The 24,218-nt window shown below is 50.9% G+C and overlaps 8 protein-coding genes across 8 annotated transcripts; 5 read left to right on the top strand and 3 right to left on the bottom strand.

Moving 5' to 3' along the window:
- Positions 1–1,351: 1,351 nt before the first annotated feature.
- BCR38DRAFT_508029 (uncharacterized protein) lies at positions 1,352–2,338 on the top strand (the record flags this gene model as incomplete). Its single annotated transcript, XM_040864963.1, has 2 exons — positions 1,352–1,906; positions 2,051–2,338. Exons 1-2 carry the CDS (start codon positions 1,655–1,657, stop codon positions 2,336–2,338), a joined length of 540 nt encoding a protein of 179 aa, XP_040719104.1. The 5' UTR covers positions 1,352–1,654.
- A 1,111-nt stretch (positions 2,339–3,449) lies between these two features.
- BCR38DRAFT_464140 (uncharacterized protein) lies at positions 3,450–5,663 on the bottom strand (the record flags this gene model as incomplete). The annotated part of the gene is made up of 10 exons (XM_040862663.1): positions 5,211–5,663; positions 5,077–5,154; positions 4,991–5,039; positions 4,893–4,928; positions 4,540–4,645; positions 4,386–4,389; positions 4,150–4,276; positions 3,710–3,978; positions 3,587–3,636; positions 3,450–3,537 (listed from the first exon to the last, which is right to left on the bottom strand). The coding sequence occupies exons 1-10, from the start codon at positions 5,385–5,387 to the stop codon at positions 3,450–3,452; spliced, it is 984 nt and encodes a 327-aa protein (XP_040719103.1). The 5' UTR covers positions 5,388–5,663.
- A 1,220-nt stretch (positions 5,664–6,883) lies between these two features.
- Positions 6,884–8,468, top strand: BCR38DRAFT_455675 (putative nitrilase; the record flags this gene model as incomplete). The annotated part of the gene is made up of 6 exons (XM_040861826.1): positions 6,884–7,039; positions 7,228–7,229; positions 7,295–7,347; positions 7,507–7,816; positions 7,966–8,191; positions 8,247–8,468. The coding sequence occupies 6 exons, from the start codon at positions 6,884–6,886 to the stop codon at positions 8,466–8,468; spliced, it is 969 nt and encodes a 322-aa protein (XP_040719102.1).
- Positions 8,469–8,569: 101 nt separating this feature from the next.
- BCR38DRAFT_334487 (fungal-specific transcription factor domain-containing protein) lies at positions 8,570–10,464 on the bottom strand (the record flags this gene model as incomplete). Its single annotated transcript, XM_040855322.1, has 6 exons — positions 8,570–9,172; positions 9,229–9,453; positions 9,509–9,783; positions 9,834–10,124; positions 10,289–10,339; positions 10,422–10,464. The coding sequence occupies 6 exons, from the start codon at positions 10,462–10,464 to the stop codon at positions 8,570–8,572; spliced, it is 1,488 nt and encodes a 495-aa protein (XP_040719101.1).
- Positions 10,465–12,139: 1,675 nt separating this feature from the next.
- Positions 12,140–12,670, top strand: BCR38DRAFT_406704 (SCP-2 sterol transfer family protein; the record flags this gene model as incomplete). Its single annotated transcript, XM_040858081.1, has 3 exons — positions 12,140–12,155; positions 12,226–12,426; positions 12,507–12,670. The coding sequence occupies 3 exons, from the start codon at positions 12,140–12,142 to the stop codon at positions 12,668–12,670; spliced, it is 381 nt and encodes a 126-aa protein (XP_040719100.1).
- A 1,620-nt stretch (positions 12,671–14,290) lies between these two features.
- BCR38DRAFT_334897 (uncharacterized protein) lies at positions 14,291–18,012 on the top strand (the record flags this gene model as incomplete). The annotated part of the gene is made up of 4 exons (XM_040855355.1): positions 14,291–15,109; positions 15,272–15,657; positions 17,263–17,441; positions 17,507–18,012. The coding sequence occupies 4 exons, from the start codon at positions 14,291–14,293 to the stop codon at positions 18,010–18,012; spliced, it is 1,890 nt and encodes a 629-aa protein (XP_040719099.1).
- A 1,714-nt stretch (positions 18,013–19,726) lies between these two features.
- On the bottom strand, positions 19,727–20,474 carry BCR38DRAFT_424411 (uncharacterized protein). Its single transcript, XM_040859651.1, has one exon. It carries the CDS (start codon positions 20,362–20,364, stop codon positions 19,795–19,797), a length of 570 nt encoding a protein of 189 aa, XP_040719098.1. The 5' UTR covers positions 20,365–20,474; the 3' UTR covers positions 19,727–19,794.
- Positions 20,475–21,834: 1,360 nt separating this feature from the next.
- BCR38DRAFT_335529 (uncharacterized protein) lies at positions 21,835–23,404 on the top strand (the record flags this gene model as incomplete). The annotated part of the gene is made up of 3 exons (XM_040855393.1): positions 21,835–22,087; positions 22,153–22,343; positions 22,424–23,404. 3 exons carry the CDS (start codon positions 21,835–21,837, stop codon positions 23,402–23,404), a joined length of 1,425 nt encoding a protein of 474 aa, XP_040719097.1.
- Positions 23,405–24,218: the final 814 nt, after the last annotated feature.

The following is a 24,218-nucleotide window of genomic DNA, read 5'->3' as shown; positions in this document are numbered from 1 at the left end:
TGGCAGACCTTGCGAAGCCACGTGGTGGAAGGCGCATCGCTGCGAGCCCAGATCGTTCTTTCCACCCCATCTATCATACATAGCAATGCTTTCTTCGTACGAAGTGAAAGTAAGGTAGGCACGACCCACCAATACCAGCAACTTCAGCACCACGCAATATCCCTGAACGTTGCGCTTGAGGGCATTGTACGCAATCTGATCTGGCCCAGGCATCTTTTGCACGTCGACCTTTGCTTCACATCGCGGCACGCGGCAAAGATCACGATGCTGCGAAAAGTTGCCGACTCATAACTTACGTCTCACTCATCGTACGCGTTGATTCGTCGGCCATGTATCGGACGAAATGCCTCTGTCAGACGCTTCCCCACAACATAATTTCCCAACGACTCGACCAAGTGAATTCTTCAAACCAATCAACGAATTGACGAACCGAGGTTCACTGTCGCTAAGGTTCACATCAGGGTCGACCAGCAAGCAACGACTCGCCAACATCTTTGGCTTCAGCTGCGCGCTGATAATATCTACCAATGAACCTTTTGACATCGCCCGCATCATGTACCTTGTGGGTTCAATGCCGCCTCGCTAGGGAATCCCGATCCGAAGTTAAGGTTACTGCTAAGGTTCGCGCCGTCTGAATGAGCTCGGCTGGAATCGATCAATAATATCGGTAGCGCGTGGGTAAACCTTGATGCCATTTGTCATGGATGGAATTTCTCGACGTGATAAGAATGTGGGGTGGACGATAGAAACATCTCCAGTGCAATACCCCCATTCCGCCGTCGGTTATTGCTTCAACCAGTCCTTGGGACCATCTAGTTCGGGCCGTCATGGTATACCCCTACTATCTTGCTCGGTGCTGACTTACTTCTTATTATGAAACCTTTGACGTCATTCAGTGCCTCTTCAGCACTCTCCAACCGGAACCCAGAGCCACCTCACCCACTATCTGTAGGTGAGGCGTTGTACACAAAACTCATCATACATACAGATTCATGCCAGATTCACACTTTCTACGCGGCTCGCACGTGAGGCCCTTGTCTGTTTCTACTTGCCTGGACGATTACGTTAAGCAAAGCAGCACGATCACCCGCACAGTCGGCCTGCATCCTGCCATTATAATCTCTGCTCAAGCAAGAACCTAAGGTTACCCAGGTATCTCCCTGGACGTTCCGTCATTGCGCTAGCAAGGGTACGGTCTCATTTCCACGATTTCGGTTTTTCGTCTCCGGGTCATCGCTTGGCCATCTGAAGGACAGACAAGAGATGTCGTCCCCCATCTTTACAGTTCGTCAGGGTAGCCACAACTTCACAGGACTAATCACTTGTGGCGTCCCATCATTTTCTCTGGCGAAATGTTCTAGTTGCTGCGGCTGCATGGCGCTGGCCACTAATGGTGAGCCTCGTCTGTTTTCATTAATTAGTCTACACCGGCTTGAATTCCAGCGACAGCCGAAGAACAGCTCCAGGTCGTTAGCCGCTTGGAGGCTTGAGGTTTTCGGGGCCATGTCGAGAGACTCAGCACAAAAAGCAAAGAATGCCGGTTGGAGCAAGTGCCGAAGACTGAGCACGTTGTGCGTTGGAGATGTCCCTGTGGAAGTTCCCGATAGTGGCTCCCCCCCTTTGGTGCCGGAAACGTTGTTAGGCGAGACATGGGATGCATATCCAAGATCTGCGCCTGGTCCCAGCCATTTGCCCTAGCGGCCTTCACACCTGCGACCGCACGTTTACGCCGCTTGCTGATGCCCATATCGTCCCTATCATGCCTACAGGGGGCAACAGAGATGATGGCGTAGAAGATCTGGATCTCGCCTATCCGGAGCGCCGGGTTGAACTCGCCACCCGTACTGAGCACGTTCTAGCGGCCGACTACACATTGCTTATTCCTCCCGCGCTCCGAAGTCGTGAAGTACACCTCTTCCGGCATCTCAAATGTTAGCCAGTGAAATGCCCCACGTGAAGGAACAATCGACACATATAAGTTCATATAAGAAACTAAGTAACTAAACATGTAGAATTTCTATGTGCAAGGGTTTTGGTACGTCGTTAACAGCAGAACTTGGGAGCAGACCCTTGGTATTATTATGGGCCAGTGCACACGCTACACACGCTAACATTGGACATGCCGGAGGAGGTATTGTTTTGCTCCTGGGATATGATCTCGTTCACAAACACTTCAGACACACTACGGAAAACTACGCGCAAGTGGCAAGTACATGCCAGTCCCCACAAAGAGAAACGTCGGTGTATGAACTCTCAACGACGGTGTACGACGGTATTGTGGTTGATGCCCAACTCCCGAAACTCTCCTCAAGTTGGGATGGAAAACTCTAGATGGTAGATCGTCTCAAACGAAATATTGTTTGGATTCTAGGCCACTTCAGCCAATGTTTTGACAAGGAAAAAAGCTTATTCACAACGTACGTAAAAGCGGTCACCGCCCTCCCCCTGGGGATGCAGGGGTCTCCGGCACCATGGCCACGATCTGCTGTGCGCGCTGATCTATATGCCGTCCACATCTACCCATCGATCGACGAGGACGAACGGTGCTGACTCAATCCGCTCTATACTGGCAGCTCTGCAGCTACCATCCCTGCCAGAGGTTCAGTGCTTCCCCATGATTCGCAATCTTAAGGCGGTCCCGTGGTCTCCATCCCCAAGGCCAAGGGAGAAAGTATATCTTGCGGAAAAGAGAAGAACTCAGCATATGAGCTTCGATTCGATACCCAGATCCCTGAAAGGAGATGAACTGGGGTCTGCCAGCGATCCTGTGCATTGTCTACAAGCTATTCCCTTGCTATCACAGAGGGTGTGGCTGTAGATAGGTGTGCCATAAATTCGAGCCTGTCTGGCTGCTATCCAATGGAATTTTGCATATGACCCAGTTTGGTTCTCCGTTCACGATCCACAGTGCACGCTGTTCGGTTTAGGGGGGACTTGCCATAATAGGGTCTGGTGGTTTATTCTCCATACTCGCACGCAGAAGTAAGTCACTTCGATGTAGCTGGGAGGTTTCCCCATGAATTACTTCTTAGGTTACGTGACCAGTTACGCGCTGGCTGCTCTATTCAGATCTGTCACAATCACAGAGTCCATCACATGTTTCTTGAGTATATTGCTCCGGTTGATGCAAATATGTAACGAACGTATACTCACTCTCACTATCTGTTTCTAGCTGTGACACTGAAATCGGACCTCTTGTCTTGCTTAGAGAAATTCACTCGTTTAATGCAGGCATACTTAGACAGTGAGAGATAATTCGTTTATGGATACAGCCAGAGGCTAAACAATGTTCCTATTTCATCTTGGTTACTGGACGTCACATCAACATGCTGAGTTGTTCTAACATCTCGAGGACGGTGCCCTATGATAAACTCGAATTTCTTATTGAAGAAAGCACACTAGTCACTTGTATTTGTCTGCAGTTTAGCCAGTTAGTCGGTTAATATTATTCACGTACAGGTTCCTCGAACGTATGGCCGTACACGACCCCAGTACGCGCCGACGAGTATTACGATTCCAATAACAACAGCACACCGTCTAGAGCCGTATCCATAATCAATTCCAGACATATCCCAAACAGTATAACCTACTCACTTTTTCACCCGACGCGGCTAACGAAGTCGGGAAGCAAAAGAACTACCAGTGTTCTCAAATCGACTGTGGTGTCCTGGAACTTCTGCATCCACCGAAGCCTATATGAACACCCTACCACCAATATGACGACGACAAAGATGGCAGATACCCACTTACATAGCCACCCGTATCTGCCAAGCGCAAAGTACGTTTGTTCGGTCTGATACTTGGCCAGCACGCTTCGTCCTCGAAGCAGCAGTGCGATGACGGGAAGGACGTACGGCATATCCAGGAAGACGTTGCAACTGACCGCGTAGGCACTAAACGCGACTGAATGGTCGAGGTAGAGCAGGCCGAATAGCACGTTGAAGATGAATGCAAGCATGGTTGTGCGAACTGGGACGTCTAGGGTTGGCGAGATGTAAGCAAATCTGCGTCGAGATTTGATGGCCAATTTGAAGATAACAAGTGATGAAGAGGTTAAGGGACCAAGGGGTTAGGTGAGTTACTAGTGGTGGTAGATAATATCCTTATCCTGAGCCATTGCGTACAGAAATCGGCTCGAGCTTGTAACACAGCCATTCGTGCCGTTGATGAAGCAGACGGCCATCATGGGAGTAAGAATCGTGGTGGCCACACGACTGCCCGTTGCCTGTAGGATGAGCTCCGAGATGGGCTGACCAGACGCTGTCGGCAGGATAATCTCGGGATCGTAAGGCAGAACAGGATGAAGATGATGAAGACTGTTTCCACTGTGGTTTCTACATATTGGTCACTCGACTAAATCGTTCTTCTACACCGCACTGCCACACTGAACTGCAAATGCGATCAACTAAGCTCGTCCACTCACGGAACACCCCCAATACCCACAGCATACAACATGGCGTGCGGCACGTCCTCGACAGGCCGGATCACTCCTCCGTCATGTGTAGACAGGCGTCGAAGGCGATGAGGGAGAGGGCCGACTAGAGAATCCCTAGGGTCCATGATATCCCATCGGACCAGCCCATCTCGTTCTGGAACCCAACGAAGGCCAAGGAGGCATCGTTATTGGATAAGGTGGATAGGATCACTTCACGAATTATCACCACGCCGAGTAGTTACTTGTAGACTAAACGGGATTATTTTGCTTAGTTTATTGGTAATGTGGGCGTGGGAAAGCAAGAGTCAGGGAAACTGGGAAAGGGGGCATCAACTCATAAGCTGCATCATTTCATCGTCCCATAATCTTGCTGCCCCAGATACTGGCACCCGTGGTGAGATTGAGGATGGCGAGGAAATTAGATACGTTTTCCACTTCTCTATCTCCTATTTTCCACCTGAAGCAATGATGGCCGCTGCTGTAACGAACTGGGCTTGACACCGAAATATGAGCAGCCGATACTGATGTCAAGAATGCATCATGACGGAAGCTCACCGCCAAAGAAACACGCGGTATTCACGACTGTCAGCCAGCCCGTTGGAGTCTATCACAAGATGACCGGAACGTTCAGATGTAAATACCATGGACTTCTTCCACTTTTCTGTACACAACATATAGAACAAATGATACGACGCCATCAGCATCGAGTCAGCAGTACCCTGGAAGTAATTGGCCAGACAGAAAAGAAAAGGGCCGTCCCGGAGAATTTACATACCTGCCCGCCCATAGTGGGCCAAATGGCCGCCATCTCATCCAGGCTCGCCACCAGCGCAAGATTGCACACGACGCAGAAGATGAAGCGGTAGGGGAAGGACATGGAGCCGGCGAGGGCGATCCAAGTGATATAGCTTGTTTTCAGCATGTCTCTCACCGATTCAAATATCTGCTTCATTTGTTCTGCTTGGAGTCTCGAGGAGTCTGGAAGAAAATAATGGTTTGGTCTATTTACTTAATTATGGCAACTTCGACGCCCACGTGGTCAACCACGATAATCAAGATTGAAGTCGACCCTCGGCGAGGAGAGAACTTTCGTGAACTAACATTGTGACGGTATTTGGTGAGGGTAGGCCTTCTACGAGAACGGGAAGAAGTTGAGTGAGCTGTAGCAATTTCTTGAGATGAGGTCTGGACACTGGAGGAAAAACACTCTCGCTTGTGTAACATGCAGATAAGGTGTGTTACCGAAAGGGGAAAAGATAATGCGGAGATCAGGTCCTATACCACATATAATGTACTGATACACGCACATCAGAGGTCGACGTCCTTACGAAGCTCATTGTCATGTAACACAACACCTTGGACTAGTCGTACAGACCGACCGATGTCGGCTTCATAGAGTCGCTTCTCGTCGAATAGGGTATTGTTTCTTAACAAAAGGACGCCAAGCCTATTCTGTCCCTGTGGTCGTTCGTTCATAATGCAGGTATGCCGAGTAGTCACGTCAACTCAACGAATGGACATCCAGTAGTATGCTGTACAATCTGTTTTCGGGGACCATCGACCTATATTTCCTGTATCCCGAGCTGCCACCTTCAGGACTGGCTGGCCTCGCAGTTTCTACTCCAACTTTAGTGTATTAAAGCTCACTCCTCATGCCACCACCATATGTTCCTGTAAATCATGCCTGAAGCCAATAAACCTAGATGCCGATTGGCACACCCCAAATCGGCTTGTCCACAGACTGCAGAAAACTATCCTCGATCAACAACGTCATAACCGCCTTGAGCGCGAAGCCCAAACAGCCAGATGTAACTCATTATTTTTGCGGTCCTGGTGTGACGGCGGTACCACGTATGATCTCGTTTTATTCCTCAGCACAGTTGTCAGAAAACATACCTTGTCTTATTTTGGGTTATAGCCGACATCGTTAAAGAAACAAGCAATGTGGGGAAGTGACTAATCCCTGGACGTGATCGATCTGTCAGCCGGCAGTAGTTCGCGATCAGCGACACAGTAAGCATCCGACTCTCGAGGCTGATCTAGGGTGCCGAGGTATTCCGATTCCAAGTCCCCCACGGCGGCTACCGCATCGGTCTTCTTGCATCATCCAATCTGAACAGCCACGTGCTTCGTACCGAACCAGAAAGTCGCACAGACAAGTAAGATGCGGCGTCGTGGATGCATGCTATAGCAACAGCCAATGGCACCCAGAGTCTGTCATCCTAGTATGTGTCAGAAATCCTGCCGGATGGAGATCAGCGAGATAAGGCACGTTGTGCAAAGGGGGTTACAGCAACATCTTGCGATCACTTGAAAAAAGAGGAGCTGGGCCCATGGTGTGGAGTAATGTCAAACATTATAAGAAGCCATGTGCCTGCGACATACGATCGTCCGATATGCCATGTAGCCACGCCCACTGCTCAACTTCCGTCTGCGCATTTGTGACCAATGACGGCAAGAATTCGAGTTGGTGCCGTGCAGGCAGAGCCAGTCTGGCTCGACCTGAATGGCAGCGTCGACAAGACCATCTCGCTTATCGAGGGTGCAGCAGCAGACGGTGTCCAGGTCCTCGGGTTTCCAGAGGTTTGGATACCTGGATATCCCGTATGTGACTTCAGAAGTCTTTGATTCCTCTTTTTTACTGTCTCAAGAGCAAAATCGTTTGACGGAGGGATTTGCTTCTCGGGATCTTTTTTGATTTTTGATTTTTTTGATTTTTAGGCAGTCGTCGAATTTTCCGATCCGTTGTGTTATATTCTAAATGTAGTGGTCGCTAACTCGAGTTCTTGCAGTGGTGAGCCCCAATAGCCCCTTACTGTGTGTTAATACGAGTTGACGTCTCCGTCTTCGCGGCCTCAGGTCAATGTGGACCTCCAGTGTCATCGACAACAGCCACATCATCCACGAATACAGTAGGCGGCCATGATGTTCCTTCATCCCATCCTCCGGTCTGTCTCATATGCGGAAACTACCTAAACACAGTTGTTCTAGTTTCCCCTGGACATATGATTGAACCCCCGATTCATCCCTTGGCATGTCGGAAGTGGCAATACTAATTCACGTTGTTGCAGTGAACAACTCGATGGCGCGGGACTCCGATCAGATGAGGCGGATCCAGGCTGCGGTGATGAAAGCCGGCATGTTCGTGGTGCTCGGATACAGCGAACGAGATGGAGGAAGTCTGTACATGGGCCAGTCGTTCATTTCGCCAGAGGGCGAGATTGTCCACCATCGCAGGAAAATCAAACCCACCCACATCGAGCGAACGATTTGGGGAGAAGGCCAGGCCGAGTCGCTGAAGTGCGTCGTGCCGTCGCCATTTGGTAAAATCGGCGGCCTCAACTGTTGGGAGCATCTCCAGCCTTTGCTGCGATATTACGAGTTGCGTCGTTCCTCAGACTCCATCGTCCCCTTTCATGTCATGTTTTAGGAGTATAGGGCTCTTGAGACAGAAGCAGTCTACTCATAGTACATGGCATAACCCTTCGGAAATAGACAATGGCAGTCATTACTGACACCGAGTGTTTTAGGTACTCGCAAGGTGTTCAAATTCACGTGGCCAGCTGGCCTGCCGAATTCGAGATGCCGGATCCAAAGAAGCTTGCCTGGCTGTACCACGAGACGGGGGAAGCCAGCTATCGTGCGAGCCAGTTCATGGCCATCGAAGGACAGTGTTTCGTCCTCGTCGCGTCACAGGTATTGACGGAGGAGAACCTCGAGAAGAATAACCTGATAGGAAACCCGGTCACAAAGGCGGTAAGTGGTGCCCAGCTATGGCTTGAAACTGGTAGGAAACTAATACCACACGTAGCCCGGCGGCGGGTTCTCCATGATATTTGGGCCGGACGGAAAGCCGCTCTGCGAACCCATCGGTGCAGGGGAAGAGGCTATACTGAAAGCGGATATCAACTTGCGGGACATTGATTATCCAAAAGCGTTCATCGACGTTGTTGGTCATTACGCTAGACCGGATCTGTTAAGTCTGCTAGTGAATCCAACGACGGACAAACACGTAACTAGTATGGACAAATAGATTGTTTCGTCCAGTTGCGTCTCGAGTTTTTGATTATTTCGCCGGTGTTAAGAGAACCCTTAAAGATAAGGGAATGCTTGAGACCTCCGTGAGTTGGTGGCTCAGATGAACCAGGGAGCTACCGTGTTGAGATCGACGACATCCCACCATTTGATGTTGCAGGCCCGCCCACTGTCTACTTGGAGGTCCTGTTGCTTCCAGAATGATTCGATGATATTTCGTAGAACAAAGACGTTGCCAATATGACGCTCTTCGTCCATTCGATCTAACGTTTGAAGAATCACGATCCGTTGTGCGTCGCTCTCAGTTTCGCAAGCGATGATAAAAAGAGGCCAAGGGCTGGTACACACAGCCATACTGCCCAATACTCGGAAGGCCTGCTCTAAATACACTGTCCTGGTCTCTTGTACTTGAGCATTGTTGATAGTTCTCTGGAGGTACAAAAAGGTAGCAATTCTGTACAATTCGGCGGTGGTACGAATCCTGGTGCGTTCTTGCGTTGGCAATTTCGTTTCGGACTCGGGGTCCAGTCGTTGATTCAGGTTGGATAACCTACTTTCGATACTGTGCCATTCTTCGTTTCTGCAAAGTTGTTCCCCTGGAGAGAATGCAGCTGACTCTCCCTTGAGCTCAATGGCCCGTAACCCATTTACGTAGCTGATGATCTCCATGACTTCTACTGAGCAGCCAAGAGATCCGACGATCTGTTCAAGGGTCAGAGATTGAACTTATCCAGATTTCACGAAGTTCTAGAACTCACAATTGACGGGTCAAAGAGCATATCACGTCGCAGACGTATAGAAGCAGGCCCGTCTTTGCCTTGTCGCAGAGGATCAACGAAGCAACCAAGGATCTCGTGATAGAGGAACCAGGTGTACAGGAAGCCGTACTTCAAGAGACTCCCACGTACGCCTGCAAGTTGGCAAAGTATGTTCTTGGCTCCGTTTAAGTGAAGATACCAGTTGCCTTCTGTCTCATCGAAGACCTGATTGATGTTAGCAAGACACCAACGCCTTCCCCTTGTGCTCAAGCTTTCTCACATTGTAGACGCACAGCATCATTGATGTTGCCAGCTGTGTCTCCGTAATGCCAACAGAATCGCTGCTGAGGGACGAATACAAGGATCGAAGAGCCATTGCCTTGTAGGGCAAGGCTTGCTCGGGGCCCCACAGATGGAACGCGGCCAAGGCCAGCATCGCATTGCGCAAACCGTCAGAGGCCGGGCTGAGATTCGACATGGCCATAGGGAGTAGCTCGTCACGGAAGCCGTTGTTAACATCGATGGTCGAAATCATGCGCGCGAGCCGGCCCTCGTCTGAAGTAGGTTTAGTGTCAATTGCAATATTGGTGGTAGCTGTAACCTACAATATGTGATGAGATAGGATTCTCTCTCATGAACATTTGGAATAAATGATATGAGTCGTTTGGGACGCGCTATGCCACTGCGCATGACAGCCAGGCCGTCAGGCGGCGAACCACTTCCTGCCAGAGCAAGATCTGCGTAGGTCACATTCAAGAATTGCTTGCCATAGTATTCTGAGTTGGTCGAGGGTGAACGTATTTCTTGCTCGGGCAGCCGATTCACGCGGCGGCGTCCATCAGGTTGATCGGGCCATGCCAGTCGAAGTCCATAGCCGAGACACTCTCTGCCAGTACCTGTAGGTTCGCAGTTAGGTATCACCACATATCTTGTTGTGACTCTGGGTCATATGGACACATAAAATAGATAGTAGGAATGAGCCGCATTGGTGGCGCAAGCTCAGAAAGTCTGAATTGAACCTCGATCAAAGGGGATGGAAACGGAACGGGCAGAGACATACGGATGCAGTTATTACAAAATGGCTCGCCTCTGTCACAGCCAATCTTGCGCTCTATGATGGTGTTAGCATGAGCACGGCAGGCAATACGGCAGGCAATACGCCAGATACATAGCGATGGATGATCTCAACTCACTTTTACAAGTCCAGCAACCTTGAGCGCGCCTAACCGACTCCATCTGAAGCAGAGACTTGAGCAACAAGGACAGCTAATTTTAGGAGATTGTATGCAACTCCTCAACAACAAAATATCCGGGTTGGGGGCGCTTGCATGTGGAGAACACCAGCGGGACGACAAGGCTGCCGGAGAGTGGAACCCCAACCTGTGGTAACAACCGGAGCTTGAAGATGCTTGTAGAAGGGTAGATATAGATAGGCCTCTGCTTTCTCATCTTGCAAGATAATGTCAATGTCGTTGTTGAGCCAGCGAAGCAGACCCCGCTGCCGACACAAATCCCGATCGGGCATTCGAAAAGTACGCCGTTGGCGGCAACATGGGGATTGCACCAGCTGCCTGGATGCATGAATGGCAGGATCGTATCGGCCACTGAGAGTAAAATCAACAGTCTCCGCATTCGTCTCACAGAGAAGTGGCCAATTGTGACAGGACCGCCCATGACCCCTAGCGAGCTCAAGTGCCTGACCTGGGATGATCATCGCACTTGGCTAGCCACAAGCGTCGTAGCCATTGGAGAAAATGGAAAAGGTTGGGTTCCAATTCAGAGCTCGACAACGATGATGGTTCCCAAGATCGTTACATCATACATGGCCAATGATGATATCGAGTACACATATGACTTGACCGTGTAGATACCTTATTTTGCTGACATATCCGAACTCTCAAGACCTCTGTGTGTACTACAGGTGTACTACAGGCTCACGCCACCCTTGGGAGATATCGACGGTAACGATAAATTTGACAGCTCACCAATGGGGTCAGTTCACCTGCAGCCGAAAGGTTCTTTGCGGGCTAGCCACTGTTGACAGCCTGCGCAGGGTCGGTTGTCGGAATAAGATACTGGGTGTTCTGAACGGGCCTGGGTGCCGCATTGGTCCACAAAGGGGCATTCCGACAATCAGATTAAGGCCAACTTGGACGCAACCTTAGGTCAATTGGTGCCGCGTCCTGTTGATGATTATAAATTGAGACACTCCTCATGAGTGCTTGAGTCAAGACATCAAATATCAGCAGTTGGTGCAGTAAACTCAACGACATAGATACGAATACCGCGACCTTCGATTGGACCTCGCTCGCAACTGGGAGAGCACATCAAACGGGCCGTGCCAGTAATAACCTGACAGACGCCAGACACTCGTGGTTTGCAGGTGCGACGTTCAAAAATGGGATTTGCTGATTGAAATCTAATTCGTATTGTAGTGCACCGAATGAGGTAATGATGAAGGTTTCAGGGTTTCATCGGTTGAAAGTCCCCTCCGTCGGTTTACTTGATTTAGCATCGATTGTACAGTATATGTGTACCGACTTTCTTCTTTCAAATTGGCCAGTTGTGGCTGAACCACGCCCCAGTAAAGAAGGCTTGACCCCAGTCCCTTCTGGTTGTTCCAATGTGTTGCGCCTTCTGACAATGTGGCTGGTGTCGAAACTCTAAAGATCGGCCGGCTTTGCACATGACGCTTTGGGAGGCGCCGAGGTCCAGTTCACATGTTGTGTCGCTACGAACGAGCGTCATAGCAACTATTCTTTTGCCGACAGCCCACGAATCAAATATCCTACAAGTATCCATCCAACCCTTCCGTCAGACATTTATTGTGTCATATTTTCCATCGAATTCGCTCTGTACCCATTTTACAAAGCCATACTTACCATACAGCAATTTTAAACTAACAGCCACAATGGGTCTTGCGAATGGTATGACGTGACGCCCTGCCGCCTGTCGCAAGCTTCCGTTGGAGAATATGGGCTGACAATGCCAATGTAGACAAATTTCCCTCCTCTGTGGCTTTCGAGGCCATCAACTCGGCGTTGAATTCGAGCGAGGCGGACAAAAAGGATGCTATCAAACAAGGAAACGCCGTCTTTGCATTCACCCTGAAGAACAAGGCCGGCGAGACCGAGAGCTGGCACATCGACCTCAAGGAGAAGGGCGAGGTTGGCACTGGTCTGGGGAGTAAACCCACTGGTATGGCCCCCCAGTTTGGCAACAGCAACCCCTTTCTGGCCCCTCCTCAATAACCCATAGCTAACATTCACGGGTTGCAGTTACACTATCACTTTCAGATGACGATTTCGGCAAGCTCGTCACTGGACAGGCGAATGCGCAGCGATTGTTCATGTCGGGAAAGCTCAAGATCAAGGGTGATGTCATGAAGGCAACAAAGATGGAGCCCATTCTCAAGAAGGCGCAGACCAAGGCCAAATTGTAAATTATACATGTTTCATGCGCGCAGTGTCTAATGTCATACTATTCCGAAAGAATTATCAGATCTTGAAATATGATGCGCCCTGGATCCGAAGTATTGCCAGCTTGCATACCTACAAAATCGTGGATACATTATGAAAAGCGGTCGCAATACACACCTCGATAATCGTGGTACTCATCTTGTGGGGCATTACTTGAATACGTCAACGTTGAAAATAGATCATTGATTTGGTCATTGATCAGGTGTTTCATGATCTTTGCGCACATCAATTGGTATGGTCTATGGACACCATCTACCGGTGCTCACTGCTAAGGACCGTACTGTGTTGGATCATGTGAATATGGTCGTACACCCACCCTTCGAGTCGATGCGCTTGCTTAGCTTTTTGGCTCTGCTGCTTCCGATTGAAAGTACAAGGCGAAGTCGCACTCTAGTTGAGAAGGAGGATGGTCAATTATTGCGTCAATTCCGTACTCCAGCATGCCTTGAATCCGTAACAAAGCCTTCCTCAGCATATAGATTCTGCCTTGACTGCAGGACCGATTACAACTGAGTGAGTGTATGCTGTATCTATTAAACCATTACTTTTGGTATTTAAGCATAATTTAGGCCACGGTCGTGACGACATAAATCAGGAAGCAGAAGCTCGATATGACCGGTTCTCTGATCAGCATATCATTATCGAGCTCATCTAGTAAAGTACTAAACGTGGCGCCTCGAGACAAAGCTACAATAAAATAGCCACCGCTGTCAGCTGCCAGCCCAGTCAGCCGGTTGCAGGTGGTTGCCCGGGTGCGTAGTGCAGCTACGCGCTTTGGCCAGTCTTGCACCCATGGTGCGATGGGCACCCTGTTTTTTTGCACTTCAACCCCGGTTTGCAAGTGGGTTTGGTACCCAAATAACCACCACGACGACCCCGTTATTCTTCAACGCCAAAAACCTTGCCCATTGTCAAAGCCTTCGAAAAGTGGTCGACGATCCATCGCATCGAGCCCCAAAGCGAAACGCGTGAATTTCTCGTGTCAAATGATGACCCTCAACGGCTTTTTCTAAGGCGTGCCATCGCGAGTTTTTTTTCTGTTTACGGCAATCACAATAACAACATCAACAACGACGCCGTCATCCGCTTTCACTTCGTTGATGCTAGGTTGAACCCTCACTTTCTGGTTTGCTCCATCCGGATCTCTTCGAACGCGGTCTCATTGTCGCATCTCTCTGTATATGAAACTTGACACCTAGTTTCCTCACAACCAACGCAACACCCAATATTTCTTCCGATCCCAATTCTACTCCTACTCAGCCGTCGCGATGAGCTCCAGCGTCACGCCCCGCAAGTCCGGGACCGCGCCGGATCTGCAAGGTCAACCGCGCTCGATGCCCTTCACTGCCTCCCCAGCCGCGAACAGATTCCGCTCATCGCTCGTACCAATGTCTAGACCCTCTCCAGGTCGGCCGGCGCCATTTCCCACTAGGGTATCGGCGTCAACCTCGTCTGGAAACAGTCGCGACCTCTTCGGAACCGCGAAGCCTAGTCGAGTAACCCCATTTGCCCCGAAGCTCCCCGCGGCCGCAACCAAGGCATCGCCTCGCAAATTTGCGCCGGCAAAGAGTGTTAGCGCTGGCATGGCCAATATCGCATCGAGCGAATTGTTCAAGATGAGAATACCGTCGCCAGACCCTGGTCTGACCGGCGAAGCCCTGACCAAGGCGGTTCCCGACGACCTTAGCCGCAAGGGTACAGTCTACGCAGATCAATACCTGGCCGACAAATGCCCGCCCGAGTTCGATGAACTCCAACGCAGGCAGTTCTTCTGTATCCTCGATTTGCGGCGGCTCAAGCATGCAGCCAACGCCATCTTTGCGAAAAAGGAATGGAAGCTGAACATTATGAACTTCGCCAAGGAGTACGAAAAGAGCAGGGGCTTGATCATGCTGCGCTACGGTCTGTACGAGTTCAAGAACGTGAAGCCATCCGCGGAGTTGCTGAAGAGATGGCGAGCTGCGCATGGTCTACCAGAACCGGACCCCGAACCTCAGACGACGACCCCAAAGCCCGATGGTGTTGGCTCAGCCACTGCAGGTACAGGGTCTACGAAGCGCAAGGCCGACGACGATCTACAGCCCAAAGATAACACCTTGATGGCTTCTACCGCCAACCAGAATAAGAAACGTAACGTGGAGCAGTCTTCGGCCTTTGACATGCCCAGATTCGCCCCTACTCCGATGAAAAGTAAGCGCAAGGCGGATGAGGCCGAGAAGCCCGATGAAAACCAACGCAGCAAATTGCAAAAGCCCACATCCTCGGCTGCTAAGTCCAAGCTTGAGAGTATCATCGATAATGTGCAATCTGGCAGCTCGGCGTCGTCAGGATCACCACTCAAGCGCACACTATTTGGTGCCAACTCTGCTGCTTCAATATCAACCCAAACACCACTTTTCGGCGTTTCTAAGTTACCTGGCGAAACACCCTTCGCCAGTAAATCGAATCCATTCAAAGCCGCAACAAATGGGGCAAGTGCAGCACCGAAGCTTGAATCATCTCAATTCCAGCCCGGCAAGGTCTTGAACGGGAGTGATTCTGGGTCCGTTTTATCGGGACACAAGTTTGGCTCCACACCAGCTACAGGTTCGGCGAATATCTTCAGTTATCTGTCCGAGAGTTCTGCCAACAACAGCGGTAATGAGAATGGCGATGCTGATGCCGAGACTGATGACGAATCTGGTCATGCGTCGGAACCGGAGATTGGAAGCCAGGATGTTGCACCTAGTTATGAGCCAAGTGCCGCAGCCAGCACGGGAACCAGCACACCTCCCACTCAAGGAGCACCTGGTCTGTTTGCCCCCGGCAAGACCAACAATACCGATAGCATATCCAGCGCCGCATCCAAACCGCCAGAAAGTGCAACAAAGGGTGGTCTGTTTGACCGTGTATCTATGGGATCGGACGGTCAGCCTCTACGAGCAACGCCACCCGCCGAAGAACCTCGAGAGTCATCCCCAACCCTCGAGACTGCTGCGGCCGTGGCGGAGCACGCAAAATCTCAGCAGGCCAATACTTCAGCTAAGTCTCCAGTCAAGCCTCCTGGTGATTACACCTTCAACCCCACAACAACGCCCATAAATTTTAGTCAAGGAGGCAATTCTATCTTTGCGTCCAAACCTGCTGCTGAGAAGCCTACCACAAGCGACACTAAAGAGATTGGGACGAATGGGTCCTCGGCCGCTTCGTCAATCTTTGCTTCGAAGACACCGGCTGCTGTGTCAGCGGTAACATCTCAACAAACACCCAAGACACTATTCGGTAGTCTCAACCAGTCAAGTGACACCCCGAAGGCTGATGCAACTCCCACGACCAGTATCTTTGCAGGGTCGAGGCCGATAGCCACCCCTTCTTCGAAGTTCGGGGCCAAGAAGAATGCCACGAAGCCATCCTCGATCTTTGGTGCGTCCATTACACAAGCGAGCACAGCTGGTGAACCAGACACCACGACTGCTAAGGAGCAGCCGAAGAGTATATTCGGATCGCAGCCGCCGTTTGGAAACTCCGAATTGACAAAGGACACCACACCAGCAACTGCCAGTACCATCTTCGGCGGTCTTAAGAAGACCTCTGAGCCCGACAAGGCATTGTTCAATGGTAGCACCCTCTTTAGTGGTCTTAAGAAGACCGGTGAACCCGAAAAGGCATCATCAAATGGTAGCACCCTCTTTGGGGGTCTTGAGAAGAGGACTGAGCCTGAAAAGACACCATCGAATGGTAGTACATCAGTCTTTGGTGACTACACGAAATCGTCTGCGCCGAACACATTTGGAACACCCGCTACACCAACTCCTGCTGCGGAGGCCGCTTCTCTGACCAAACAAAGCTTTGGAGACCAAGAAGGTCAGCCCGCAAAGCGGCCCATGTTCGGTGTTTCGAAGCCTGATCAGCCTATCGACTTCGCTGCTTCGAACGCTACTTCTGCCCAAGCACCGAAGCCCAGTTTCGGCGCAACTCCAAGCACACTATTTGGCTCTACGGCGGCAAAACCTACTGCTCCTGCACCGGCCAGTATCTTCGGGAATAGTACAGCAACGGCATCTCCTTTCCAATTTGGCTCCGCAGCTCCCACCGAGAAGAAGCCCGAAGAGCCAGCAGCTCCAAAATTTAACGGCTTTGGCAGCGCCCCACCGGCGAGCACCCCTATTTTCAGCTTCGGATCGCAGAACAACACCCCTGGCCCCACTGAAAGCAAGCCAGCTTCGTCTTCGCTGTTCACTTTCGGTGTAGACAAGAATGCGCCGCCAACCCCGACATTTGGTGCATCTAACGCACAACCAGGAGGTTCGGGGTCTAGCAAGTTTGACTTCAACTTCACCGGAGGCTCTGCGCCTGCTGCAGGCTCTAGTTTCACATTTGGAGGTGACGGTCAGGAGTCTTCGTCGAACCAAGGATCCTTCACGTTTACGGCAGGCGGTCTAGGACAGTCTGCCCCAAATCCATTTTCACCGTCAAAAGGACAGTCTGCCCCGACGTTTGGTGGTAACTCGTCTACTCCAACTCCTTCTGGGTCATTCAACTTCCAGTTTGGCGGCCAAGCGCCATCTATGCCTAGTCCCGCGCCAGCTGAGCAGAACAAATCTGTATTCGGTGGACAACCTAATGGATCTTTCACCACGCCGGGTTTCAGTTTCACATCTGCCACTCCGCCGCAGAATACACCAAACACTTTTGTATCGAAGCCCGCAGGCGTCTTCGGCAATCTCTTGCAAGCAGGCACGTCTACTGGAGCCAGTACGTACACCCATGCACTTCCTAACGAACACTGAGGTGTCTGAATCTTTGCTTATCATTCCTAGGCTCGCCATTCCCAGCGCCTTCTAGTATGAATACTACGCCGGTCAATGGCACACCCGAACCCCAAACCCAGCAAGGCTATGACGATGAAGCACCGCAAGAGCAAATTTCCCTAATCAATGGCGGTCCCGGTGAGGAAGATGAGACCATCCTGCACGAAGTGCGCGCCAAAGCCATTGTGTACAAAGCCGTCAAACCCGACGAGGATGATGCTGATAAGAAGTCGCCCTGGCGCACTCAAGGCATAGGCCCGCTCCGTGTTCTCAAAAATAAGACGACGGGCACAGTGCGCATTTTGCTGCGTGCCGAGCCTAGAGGACACATTGCGTTGAACAAGACGATTCTGTCGGATTACACTTACAAGGCAGACGCCAAGACGTTGAAAATAACTGCGGCTAGCGATGACGGGAACTCGCTCGAGACGTGGCTACTGCAAGTCAAAAGGCCCGAGATGGCGGCCGAGTTGGCTGGGGTCTTGGAGGCGAACAAGGCTGCGAACAAGAAGTAGGACTTTACACCTAATCGCCACCAAGAGTGTACCTCTAGGCGGAACGGTTCACGGAGGACCAAGACATTACGGCGAGACGAGTTGTTGAGGCATCGACGTGAACAAAGCCGCAGGAGATGACGATAGTAATTAGAGGCGCTGGCATTTGGCATTTTCCGTCTAATCTGTTTGAGAGCGAGAGCATGTCGAGATGTGTGCTATTACACACTGGTCATACACTGGTCGGTTTCGGAAGGATGAGTTGTATGAGTGTTTACGCCTACGCCATCAACCTCACTATCCGTCTTGGACTCGGCAGATCTCTGGGGCCAAAGAATGACGGAAACTCGCATCAGGTAGCGCTTGATTTGGGGGATTCCGCATTAAAAAAGGGGGTTCATGGCTGTGTTTGTTTTTGGTTCTTGCTGTGCTGCAGTTATTCAATCATCTAGATTGTACATGGTATGAATCATTGTTTGACTTCCTTGCAGAGTGTAGGCATCGTTGCTCGTGGTTAGGTGTGGTGGAAGAACTGCTGCTTTTGTTTCTGGTCTATGAAACTCATATTGCGAGGAATATGTCAATCTTCAACGCGAATTGACCTGCTTTCCTGCCTTCTTGCGACAGGTCTCTCCCATGTTATCAAACACAGTCGCCCATAATCAGTACTGGTAACGTCACGTGCCAAAACTGTAACCTGCCCTCCGGATTTCCCATGTCTCCTATTTGCACGTCGATCCTTACAGCCTCACAGGTCATTACAGCTCCCGAGCTCAGTTGAAGCCATGACGTCCAGATGGAGTGTTTAAACAACATTATAACTTCAACCGACTGCCCCGCTTGCGCATAACATTGTCTGTTACGATTGCGGACCCTCAGTGTCGTTGCCAAAAGGAAAACTACAGCACATACCTAGGTCTGTCGGGTGCCGGATGATACTTTTGCATTTGCATACTTCCGAGCGCGGTATTAGCGGTGCGAACACCAGGCTGGGTCTTACTAAGGTTAAATGATCCAGGTTTCGGAAGCTTAAGTTCGAATCCGAGTTCCGTACGTAGCAAGTGTCACGGAGCAAATAGGAGTCCGGGAAAGTCAATCCTGATGAGCTACCAGGAAGTCAAAAAAAGAATATCCTCATGCTCAGCCGAAATTTTCTGTTGTACACAGTTGAGACCGGCGTAATCGTAGACCTACCACAAATTAATAACGCCGAAAATATATCCCACCGTGCCGGCTCAGCCTCCGAAAAGTAATGTGTAGGAAGTATGCGTTGTAAACCAACCACCGTGCAGAGTTGCATGGCTACAGGGAGGTCATCCGCCAATGGCCTGTCTATGGGAACAGATCAGAATTGCTGCAAGGTTCGAAATTCGGTCGTGACTCCGAGTGGTGAGGATCGTTTATGACATATGACGACGACGAAAATCCACAATGCTTTCCGTTGATAAATCAACGCAAACCCGGACGCCGTCACTACCGCACTGGCTAAGCGGGATCAACCTGCCAAAATCGTTACTGGCGTTCTGCGGAATGAGAAAATTTCGCATGCAGAGCAAGCGCTGGACGGTGACTGTGGAAATGACTGTTCGGTAGTGGAGGAACGGCACAATATTTCGTTTGTCGTTGTTTCTAAGTTCCACTTCTACCCGTCCGTTGACCCTAGTCCATTAAACATTGGAGTGGGTTTCGCGGATGCAGGTTAGAATGGGCCGTTGGGGCGGTTAGAATTTGGACTCCTCTAGATTTGCTACGTAGGTCCTATTTTTTGGGGGGTTTTTGGTAAAACAAAGACCCCTATCCCCCCTACAAGTTTACGATGTTACCAGGGTATGCGGGGAGACGGGACTCCAAGCGGTTCGTTGGTACTTCGTATACTGGAGCAGAGCGGCGGTAGCGTTGTAGATGATGGTACGGACATGTTGAGGTGACAAAAAGTTTCCGGGTACATATACATGTAAGTTCATCATAATGCCGCACCTGCCTGATGCCGTGCGACTGACTGCATGGCGTTGTGGTGTTGGGTGTTACCATGATCTCCACAGCATACGGCCCAGGCGCCTTCGGATGCCTCATGTCCGACCCAGTTGACCATGCCAAGGAGCCGCATGTATGTGTATGCCGGGATGTATACAGGTTGACAAGTAAGTTGTCTTCATCAAAAACCGCAACCAAAAGTACGGCCGCCGAAGCGAAGGAAGCAAGTTGGTGGATTTTGAGCTTTTTGAGCTGCGAGCTACCTCTTCTGCAAGTGGAACCTGCAAGTGGAACCCGCAAAGTCAGCAGCATATTTACGTAAATATCGAGCAGTACTGGAAATAGCATTGCTCGCTCACCAAGTTCGTTATGTCCGTCTAGATAACGCAATGAATGCATGGAAAGCGGCACATCATTGTTTTCCAGACTGATGAAACTTTATATCGGGCGAGCACGCGACAGCTCCAAGAGACCAACAGATTGCGGCCGTTGTTGTAATTGGCCAATCGCGTGCGAAGCATGCCAAGCCATGGACTGTTGCGTTGCTGGGCTCCCAGAGCTTATCAATGAAGGTGGACAGATGATAGAACCTTCCATAGGACCGGTATTTATCCGTTGTCATCAGCATTTAGCCTAGCATTATCGCATCCAACTCACACCCATCTCAATCGCCATCGTTCCCCATGTTCAAGAGCTTCAAAGCAACCTTGAATGCCTTGAGGCCCATGGCTCAGAAATGACGGGCTGAAGTCCCGCTTCAGATGTTTTCTGTTTCCACCGAGCCAAGGAAAGAGCCACTCGCCAAATGGCTCAGCTCCACTTAAGGCAAGGGGACCCCCGATCGCTTGGAAGCCTTTCCCATGCTAGGTCGTATTGCTGCGAACGCCTTGCATCACATGGAAACGGTCAGATCCTTAATTTGATTCGACTTATCCCGCACCTTCTCTTTGTTCTCTTGACAAGGTTTCACACCGTTGGGGTCGTTGGGGTCGTTGGCCTCGGCCCTCTCTGCACGCAGTCCTGCACCCAGACAACTTAGACTCGGGTGGTTAGTGGAAGCCATCTGGACGGGGCCCTGCAGGGCACTTCCCTCATCAGAACAGGACCGTCATGATTTTTGCCTTTTCACCACCCTCCATCCCGCGCTCTCCCCATCCATACCCGCATCCACCAGAGTCGTTCGCCTATCCAGGACGCAATCTTGAAACTTCCATGTACCTGGCGGCTCTACTAGGAAGTCTCGGCGCTATCATCATGGCCAGATGTTGACATCTACGATCTACATAGTAGATTGCAGGCAAGCCCTACGCACGCTAGGCTAAAACCCGAGTCAAGTGCAGGTCAGATGCAACCTCTGCTAGGATTCCTCAACAGCCCTTGGCGTATCAGATATCAAGTAGTATCCGGTAGTATTCGGTTGCTCCTGGGTCAAGGTTAAAGTATTGTCTCCATTGGCCAGTCGCCGGCCTCACTGGTTACTCGATTGACCCCGATATCTACATCGTATCGCGTTCGCTCTTTCACTGTCTTAGCTTGTGTCGCGCCTCTTCCTCTCGGCCTAGACCCGGGACTTTAGAAAGCGGACCCCCGCTGGACGTCATTGCCGGTCTTTTCTTCTCTTCCATTGCCATCCGCTCTCTGTAGATCTGTCTCCTAGTCTCTCACCTTTTCTATCCCGACTGCTCCATAGCACTATGCCCAGCACCTCGAGGATCGCCTATGAGACCGCCGCCGCATACCTCAAGTCGGCATTGTTTCCAGGCATCGGGTCGTTGCCAAGCCGTATACTTGTCGGTGGTATAGAGACAGTGTCGACTGGTCTGCCGGCTGCTCCTTCGGCGCAGATCAGATGGTTATGATCACACCAAGATGAAGTTCGGCGAATTATTCGAGAGGGAATCGGTTCCCCGTTGGAGTCTACACAACATCGACTACAACTCGTTGAAGTACCAGATCAAGACCCATACGACCAAGAACCAAGTCAAGGCCATTGCCACCCGGGGGGCCGAGGACACTGTGCTGCAGAAGTTCGAAAACGGCTTATACCATGAGCTCTGCCGGCAACACGACAGAGTCGGGCTTTTCGTCTCCAGCAAGGCCGACGAGATAAACAGACGTTTGCGTACGCTAAACTCAACCACCTACGTCGCCCATTGTTGTGGACGTCTTACTGATGGTCATGCCTAGGTCATCTCGCCGGGCTCGTCCACAGCTTACTCGTCCAATGCACCGACTCGCGAGGCGTGTCTCGCAAGAGACAAAAGAAGTTCGCCAAATACCAGCAACAAATAGGGGAATGCGGCGACGATATCAGGGATCTGGAGCGCTTCGTCAACGCTCAAACGATTGCCTTTCACAAAATCCTCAAAAAGTACAAGGTAATTACGACCCCAACCCAACAGCCGTAGACGATGCCTTGCGCAAGGCAGTACAGCCACTGACCACATCGAACTTGCAGAAATGGACCGGATCCACGACCCTCAGCAGTCGCTTTAGGAACGATGTCCTGAGTACTTATAAAACTTTTACGAAACGCGACTTCCACCCGCTGCAAACACAACATCGAGAACTCCTCGCAACACTAAACGCCGCATCTCCTGGCACCTCTTCGCCCGCCGGGCCGGCCGATCGCGATAACCCCCAAGACCACAGTAATAGAACATCAACCCGACCCTCCCACAGCGATTACCAGACGGAAAGCCGGCGCCCATCGCGGACTCCAACCTTGGTACTACACAGACAAGAAGCATCGCAACCGCCGAGGTACTGGAACGAGTATGACAACGGCAGCGAGGCGGGAGGTGACGATGATGACGGCTACGCCATATATATCAACCCCAGTGAGTCGGAGACGTTTCCCGGCATGGACAAACTTCGAAGCATGTTCAGCACCCCCGTCAACACGATACGTAGTATCATCTCTCGCTCTTCTGGCCGGACTGCGGAGTGTCGTTCACTCCTGCACGACGCGGATTCTCCGACAGATTATTTCGGTATACGTGTACGTCAGTCATCTCGGTCCAGCGACAATGAGGTTACCGACAACGAAGACACTTCGTCAACGGAATATCCATCCACTGGCTACGCGACACACTACGCTGCCCTGCCGAGCATTGAAGAACAACGGGTGGAAAGATATCGGGAGAGGGTTCACCACCATCTCACCGTAGGGGGCTTCGCCGTCGCCGCCGTGCTGCTGATGGTAGCTGGCGTGCTCGTGGCTACGGGTCGGCACAAGATGAGACTGGAAGTGGACGCGGCCGCAACGCTCTCTATTGTCGCCAGTTTGGGTGCTAGCTGTTTGGGACTCGGCGGCATGCTGTATCGCCATGATGCTCTGGGTTTCATATACAAAGCTGTTGCTTGGGTGGCGTTTATTGGCAACTTCGTGCTCAACGTCATGTTACTTGTCCTGATCGTGGGTAGTAATGGCTTATGATGTACATGGCTTTTGCGTTGTCACGAGTCATTCGTAGAGGGGAACTGACATGAGATGACGATACGATCGACTCGGCCTGGGAGTACCCCTTTTGGAAGTCTTCTAGGGCTGGTACGGCCGATGGCAGTCGGTCAAATTGATATATGCGGTAGGACTTGCTGCCCCGGATGGTGGCAAATGTACTGGGTGTACACGGGAGCATTCGATGCATTTTGCGATACCCGCGAACAGGGCATACCTAGATTGTATGATTGAACCCCTGGAGGAACCCTAGCGATAGCTACATAATCTCTTTTGTGCATTAGATATGAATGGGAATATAAGCGATGTCTTCCACATTATTCTTGAGCTTCATGTCAGCTCGCCCAGAAAGGTCACCACTTCTGTGATAAATTTTGTCGTTATCCATCCGACACGATTGCTAGTCCAAGATATCGACTTAATCACGACGACGGGATAGCAATCGGAAACCCCGACCATTGCCGTCTATCTACTTCGATGCTACTGAAACGAACTCCTGATACACTAGACGGCCCCTCAAAACGGAGGCTCAAACCTCTCTCTCCGGTACGAACACATGCAACAACGCGCCAACAATATCAATCAAACACGAGTTCATCTACCCGAAAGGCCAAGCAAGTCCCGCAGTGGGACCAGCAAGTAGCCAAGCCCCCGCCGCCGCTCCTCCCTCTCCCCCGTACCCCCGATCTTCATCAGGCCACCCGTCTTTCTCCGTGGGGACGTATAGGAGTATATCGGAAGAGAATAGCTCGAAGCTCAAAGCGGCAAGGGAGTGCTTTGGCAGAAGGAGTAA

This window comes from Pseudomassariella vexata, assembly GCF_002105095.1.
Source record: "Pseudomassariella vexata strain CBS 129021 chromosome Unknown BCR38scaffold_3, whole genome shotgun sequence".
NCBI lineage: Eukaryota > Fungi > Ascomycota > Sordariomycetes > Amphisphaeriales > Pseudomassariaceae > Pseudomassariella > Pseudomassariella vexata.
The sequence above is the reverse complement of the archived record's forward strand: the minus strand, read 5'-3'. Positions and strand labels throughout refer to the sequence as shown.

What these genes read in the sequence shown, in the direction of transcription:
- BCR38DRAFT_424411 (XM_040859651.1), bottom strand. Translation starts at nt 20,364, where the DNA reads ATGCATTCATTGCGTTATCTAGACGGACATAACGAACTTGGTGAGCGA.